A 7490-nucleotide genomic window follows, 5' to 3' on the forward strand; every position below is an offset into this window, starting at 1 on the left:
CCCACAGGGCTCGGCCGCGGAGAGGCACGAACACAGCGCTCAGGCAGCAAGAAAGGCAGGATTCGGGGTAGCCTAAAATTCCTTATTCCGCCCCCCCCCCCCCCCCGCCCACGTTGGCGGCGGTGCGCGGGCAGCGCCGGCTGCTCGGGGCAGGCACCTGCGCCCTACCCCCGCTCTGTGCAGCCGCGTCCCAGCGGGGGGATGCGCAGCATGCACGCGCACACACGCACACGCGTGCACACGCGCGCGAGTGCCCCCCCCCCCCCCGCGCGGGAGGGCTGCGGAGCTCCCCGCGGCGCGGTGCGACAGGCCTTGCCCGGGGGCAGGAGGAGGAGGAGGAGGGTGCGGGGACCCGCCGGGCCGCGGCGCGCGGGGGGCGGCGCGCGCGGGGCGGCGCGCGCGGGGGGCGGGGCGGCGCGGGGCGGCGCGGGGCGGCGCGCGCCAGCCGCATTCCTGGGATGCCGCGAGCGCGGGGCGCTGCCGCGGCCGGAACGCCGACGTCAGCGCCGCGGCGGCACGCGGCGGCCCCGCGCCCCATATAAGGCGGGCGCGCCCGCCGCCGCCTCAGACCGCGCCGGCTCCGCTCCGCGCTGCACCGCACCGCACCGCACCGCTCCGCGCCCAGCACCGCCCCGCCGAACAGCGGCTGCCATGAGCCCCGCCGGCAGCGGCCCCGCGCTGGCCGCCGCGCTCCTCTGCTTGGCGCGCCTGGTAAGTGTCCGCCTGCGCGGCGCTGCGCGGCGCTGCGCGGAGAGGAGAGGGCTGGGCTGGGCTGGGGAGGAAGAGGAGGCGCGGGCGGCTCCGCGGCGCTCGCCTCACCCCCGCCTCGCTCTGCCCGCAGGCTCTGTGCGCGCCCTGCCCCGCCGCCTGCCAGTGCCCGCGGGAGGCGCCGCGCTGCGCCCCCGGCGTGGGGCTGGCGCTCGACGGCTGCGGCTGCTGCAAGGTCTGCGCCCGGCAGCTCAACGAGGACTGCAGCCGCGAGCAGCCCTGCGACCACACCAAGGGGCTGGAGTGCAACTTCGGCGCCAGCTCCACCGCGCTCAAGGGCATCTGCAGAGGTAAGGGGCTGGCCGCCCGGCTCCCCTCGGAGAAAGAGGGAAAATAGCGGTGCCCGTAGAGCTGAAGTTTAGTAATTTTGAGTCCATGTATGGTTATGCTTTGTTGTTGGTAGCTTGGCAGAAAGGCATATGACTTCAGCAGTCTGGAATGCAATTCAGTATGTCTGGGCTCCGCTAAAAGCACATAAGGAAAAGTGATTCCTGACTAACTTATTGTTCTAGCCCCGTGTCTCCAGGGGACTGTAGGGAACTTTACCATAAATTGAATTTAACAGACCAGCAAATACGTGTGTTCAAACGAGCAATTCCCACCTCTAACTCCTCCTTTCTCTCTTTGTTCATCTGCAGCGCAGTCCGAGGGGAGACCATGTGAATATAACTCCAAAATCTACCAGAACGGCGAAAGCTTCCAGCCGAACTGTAAACACCAGTGTACGTGCATAGATGGAGCTGTGGGCTGCATCCCGCTCTGCCCGCAGGAGCTCTCCCTTCCCAACCTGGGCTGCCCCAGCCCCAGGCTCGTCAAAGTGCCGGGGCAGTGCTGCGAGGAGTGGGTCTGTGATGAAAGCAAGGATGCGCTGGATGAGCTGGAAGGCTTCTTCAGCAAAGAGTTTGGTCTGGATGTGTCTGAAGGCGAATTAACCAGGAACAATGAGTTAATTGCCATTGTGAAAGGAGGCCTGAAAATGCTACCTGGTGAGTAAGGGTTAATTTGTGTAACAGTGACATTTCGGGCTTGGAGGAGAGAGGCTATATGACCCTTTTAGACCCCAATGGAAAGAGAAACCTAGTGAGAGCATATATTTAGTCTAAGCCCTCCTGTTCTTTTACAGTTTTTGGATCTGAGCCACAAAGCCGAGCTTTTGAGAATCCCAAATGCATTGTGCAAACAACTTCCTGGTCCCAGTGCTCCAAGACCTGTGGAACTGGCATCTCTACAAGGGTTACCAATGATAATCCTGACTGCAAACTCATCAAAGAGACCAGGATATGCGAAGTGAGGCCATGTGGCCAGCCTAGCTATGCTTCCCTAAAGGTAAATTCAGACTTTTCTTGTGCTCTTCTTTCTAAACTGTCTTGAGTAGAGAGTAAAGACTGGAGAAACATCTCCCACTAATATTATTGCCTCTTATTTACAGAAGGGGAAAAAATGTACCAAGACGAGGAAGTCCCAGGCCCCAGTGAAGTTTACCTATGCTGGATGCTCCAGTGTGAAGAAGTATCGCCCCAAGTACTGTGGCTCATGCGTGGATGGCAGATGCTGTACTCCCCAGCAGACCAGGACTGTTAAGATCAGGTTTCGTTGTGATGATGGAGAAACCTTCACTAAGAGTGTAATGATGATCCAGTCTTGCAGATGCAACTACAACTGTCCACATGCAAATGAAGCTTATCCTTACTACAGACTTGTCAATGACATTCACAAATTTAGGGACTAAGTCATGTTGGGGGGTGGGATGCAAAACAGAATTTTGAAGTAACCAGCCATGGAGAAAGGACTTCTGTGATGGAAATGGTGCCTTGCCCACTTGAGGGCAACATTGAAATGTTACAAGAGTGCACTGTGCAACTGGACACTAATGCAACAGAGATTTAAGCATACTTAAGGCTTCATAATACTGGAGCGGCTTTATTGCTTCTTTTTGGAGCACCTTATCTTCTATATACTGTTTTCTGTTTGTAAGTGATACACATTCTGGTTATGAATTTTTTTTTTTTCCTATACTGTTCAACTTAACATTATGCTTTCCCCTTTCCTCCATCTTTTCCCACCCTTTCTCAACCAAGTTGGAAGTTACATTCCTTCCTGAGGTGGGCACTTGTAGGGTGTTCACGGTGGCAGCTATTATGTACCAACTATAGTTTAATGGCAAACAGAAATCAGTTGTTTTAAAGCTGAGTATTTTATTTATCAAAATGTAGCTTTTTTTTTTTTTTTTGAGTTTTTTTTTGAGTTTTTTTCCCTATTCCTCTTCTCCCCTGTAATACTGGAATAAGTTGTAAATGATTTTAATTTTATATTCAATGAATTAAATTTTATTTATGGAATTAATCATTTAATAAAGAAATATTTACCTAACTTTATTCTCAGTAGAATATCTTGAAAAGCAACTGAGTTAAAGGAAATACAAGAGCTTTCTAGAAAAGTTTCAAGTTCAGTGAAAACTGAAGTAATGACTAACAAGCAAATCTGTTTCTTTGGGTCAATGACATGCTGCAACTCCATGCTCCATAACATATAGCCAGAAAATGCTGCTTGCCTTTGGAAGCAAATATTTTGATAGATGGACTAAAATGTTACTGTTGTGTTATTCAAACTGTGTTGGAATTTGCAACATGAGGTACTTCCTTAGAATGCAGTATGTGCACAGAGATGCTGAACACTTGGTGTGGAAGTGTTCATCAGATTTTTTTGGTGGCTTTTTTTTTTTTTTTTTTTTTTTGCAAATAAATACATTTCTGTGGAAAAGGAATGTTTCCTGAAGTCTGCAGGAGGTAGTGTGCTTTCACTAAATTCAAATTAAATGAGCTGCAAGCAATGAGTCCTGTTAATCCTAATAACCCAGTGATGAAAAGTAAACATACTGTTAACAGGAGAAGAATGTGAGGAATTTCAAGTACTTTTCCAATAGAGAGTAAAGGCAAAGCAGCCAATCTTTGCTCTTCCTCACCTCCCCTTCCCACTTTCTAAATATGCAACTACACTTTATACTTCGGGGACATGGATGACTTCTAGCTAACCAAGGCTGTTGCAAGAGTGATAGCTGGCATACATTAAGATGATATTTAAAAAAATGAACTATAGCAGAGCTGAGAAAGTTGCACTGAACATTTTTACTATGCTGGTTAGTAGAAAGCTGCACTACAGCCAAGACTGAAAGGAAAGCTGTGACTGCTTTTTCTCCTCCTCATACCAGTTAGTTCTCTAGCAAAGTCTCTCCCCTGCAGTCTTCAGCAGGTTCCTCCTTGTAAAAAGCAGAGATTGATTTTGAAGTTTTACAAGTGTAAATATTGTCACCCAGTGTCAGACAGTCATCACATTAGTCGCTCAGTTAGCTTTTGATTAGATTAGACACAAATATTTCAATAAAATAAATGCCCAAATATCTCAGCAGCTCATCTCTGGCAGCTAATGCTTTGCCTGAAAAATTACGGCCGTCTTTTTTCTGCTCAGTCAAGTTCTCCCCCAAAGGCATTCAAAACTTTGGCTGTTTTGGAATTTACCACCTGGCCACCAGTCTTAGCCGTACCTAAACTTGTCTGTACAATACTGTTTGACAGTGAAAGTGTAAAATGCAGTGAAATGCTTTTCTTTGGATTCTGCTTAAATCTAGCACTGAACAGTTCACTACATCAGCCTCTCACTGATAAACCAGCAGGTTTACATGTTGGGTTATTGCATAGAGTAAGAGCTACATCCTATACAGAGTGGCTGCACGTTCATCCTTGACCATCTCCTCTTTCAGTCATATTTTAATTACATCTTTAAGTAACATAGTTCCCCTGAAAATCGCACATATGCAAAACGGTCTATAACATGCATACCACATATGAACAAAAATGGCCCCTCCAACTCCCGTCTAAAGTGTGGTTCTAGACAGGTCCTAGATTTTACGACCTGTACCTTGGGCTTTTCATGTTTTATCAGACAGGGAAAGGGTTCTGTGATCTTTGCTCACCAGAAAAATACACCTGAGTTGGACGATAAAGGCCGCAGGAGCAGATCATACAGAGTAAAATTCACTAGACTAAATAATCCTCTTATAAAAAGAGAGTAAGCGACCTCTGCTAGAACAAATTGCAAATCTTCTGGCATTGGAATTTCACACCAACTATCATCAACATACTTTTCTTTTCACTTATTAGATTTCACAACTATATGACAAAAATATCAAAACCCTCATTTCCCAAAACTGTAAAAGAAGTTCATTTCACCTCTTACATACCATCTTTGCACCTGTTTTGAAATCTCTATGTCCCCTGTTGCTCCAATAGAAAAAAAAATATATACCAGGCATGAAAATATGAATGATAAAAATATGATTTTCCTTTAAGTGCAAGTAGCAGGGTTTACAGACAAGGCTAACAAGCACAGCTGTAATTTTATTTCTTGGTCCAAAACTAAAATAGCAAAATCCTTCTTCAAGATGAATACTAAAAGATCTACTGACTAGGTATCAGGAACAGAAATAATGTGTATGAAAAGAAGCAGTAAGTTTTCAGTACACAAATACCAGGACATCAAGTAGTTCAGATCCTGAAAATAAAACAGTTGACACCACGTGGAATTCCTCCAAGCAGGCCAGACACCCTGAAATACTCCATATTTGTCTGTGGAGTCCTCACCCACCAGAAGGATGAGCACCAGTGCAGAACCCTGCTGGCACAGTATCGAGCATTACCCCTTTAGCAGCATCACCCACTTCAGTGGTCTCACCCTCTGCTAATCATTTTTACCTCTGTTTCTTTAGCAGATTATTTTTAACTTGCGCTGATTTGTCACGCAACCCCACAAACAGCTGTACCGGTGCAGCTGATGGGGTCACACGAGGATGGACAAGAGCAGCATGGGGCAGACTTTGCTGAAGCTGGTGCTGCCGCCAAAAGGAGCATTTGTCAAACTACAGCTTTAGGACTGAAGAAATATTTATTCTTGCATTCAACATGCATATTTACAAGTGTTTTAATGGTGTTAATCACTATGATCTCAGGCTTAGACACAAGATCTTCCCTACTAATGAAGGCAATGCAACAAAGACAACATTTTTATTTCCCCGAGCGCTGCATCATAGCAAATAAAATCAAATGCAAGCAAGAATATGGAAAAAACAGAATTCAATCATTATACTAAACCCTCTCTGGTGGGATGCTGCTAGTATTCTTTCACAAATGAGTAAGCAAACTGATGAGGAGCAGATGGATGAAAAGCTAACATCTTACTGCAAGCGGGGCAGCCAAGCTATCAATTAGCCCATGCTCAGCCAGGCCAGAAGAACCACTACATCCCGTACGTAACTTGCCATGGAGCCCACAGCAAAGTAGCCCACACTGGGCTGCCAGACCCACCGGGGCACACAACCCGGCACCAGGCCAGGCTCACTCACTGCTTGCGGGAAGGCAAGGTAGAGCATGGGCTGCCTGGCATCAGGAAGCAAGAAAGCCAAACAGAGCGACTGCTGCACAAGGGTTTCCTGTGCTCACAGCTTACTTGAAGCTGTATGAATTCCCCTTGTGCTAAGGGCAAGATGCTTTGCTACAAATCTGGATATGTGGGAGAATTTCTGAGCAGGTAAGACTAAACCAAGAAAGTCTGCAGTGTGCAATCATTTGAGGTTTAAAGTGAAACCTATCTACGTACACAAAAGCAGAGGCTTCTACAAGGCTTGTTCTTATCACGTGCTAGCCCTTCTGATCTGATCCTGCCAAAGCGTACCCAGATGCATGCATGTATTTTTTTAGCCTGCTCCTGTTTAACCAATGGAACAACTTATACACAGTGCTCAATGAGCTCAGCACACAGCGAAGGAAGGCTGTATAGACTTATTTTCTGCTCTGCCTCAAGCCTGTTTTCAGTGCAGATATATTCCTGTTTTCATCTTCACATATTTTTTTTCCACGTGTTACATATCCTCCTGGAAAACAGCACACAAAAACATAGAGGGACCACAGAGAAAGTGGTGACATGGATATGTTTATAAACGCATTTCAACTCACGAACAACTGAATTGCATTGAACTGTAGTGAGATTTAGTATCTATACAAGTCCTGTAAAAAATTTCAACTTATAAAATAAACATCTGTCTATATTATTTTGTAAAGACTAAACACTGATTTTTTGGGCGGGAGGGGGAGTGTGTGGAAACTGCAGAGCTGTGACTTCAAGACATACAATATATATTGAAGAACATCCTAAAAGACCCCAAGACACCATTCACATGTGCGACTTCATCTGTCTTGAAATACAACCACTTAAGGAGTGGAATGTAGCAACCATCCAGGAGAAAAGAAACATTATATGAGCTTTCATAAGGTTTTCCTTTACTAGACAGAAGAACTTTAAAGGTAAGGTGCACAGATTTGCCTGGAAGGGAATCTGGCTAAGACAGAAATATTAACAGCTTGACTTCACGATCAGTGCAGTCAGAATTTTAATAACAAATATCAAGGGACTCTACCATTATAAATATCAGATGAACAGTGTATTCCAGTAATATTTTGAGAGCACTGTTTCAACACTCCACCAAAAGATGACCAGCAGATAGGCTGATTCAGAGACATCAGTTTCTCCGAAGCTACCCATTTCCTTGAGCATCTCAGACAAGGTTAGCTCTAAATTAGCTCACGAGATCTGACAAAATCAGACACCTAGATAGTACGGCTGTAAAACCAAGGAGTCTATTGAAGAGAATTTAAAATAGGAAAATACATTTC

The 7490-nt window shown here is 46.5% G+C and overlaps 1 protein-coding gene across 1 annotated transcript; it reads left to right on the forward strand.

Moving 5' to 3' along the window:
- The first annotated feature begins 581 nt into the window (after nt 1-581).
- On the forward strand, nt 582-3138 carry CCN1 (cellular communication network factor 1). Its single transcript, XM_062581523.1, has 5 exons — nt 582-711; nt 842-1058; nt 1407-1754; nt 1892-2094; nt 2198-3138. The coding sequence occupies exons 1-5, from the start codon at nt 652-654 to the stop codon at nt 2495-2497; spliced, it is 1128 nt and encodes a 375-aa protein (XP_062437507.1). The 5' UTR covers nt 582-651; the 3' UTR covers nt 2498-3138.
- The last annotated feature ends 4352 nt before the right edge of the window (nt 3139-7490 follow it).

The sequence above is a fragment of the Rhea pennata genome, chromosome 8 (assembly GCF_028389875.1).
Source record: "Rhea pennata isolate bPtePen1 chromosome 8, bPtePen1.pri, whole genome shotgun sequence".
Taxonomy (NCBI): Eukaryota; Metazoa; Chordata; class Aves; order Rheiformes; family Rheidae; genus Rhea; species Rhea pennata.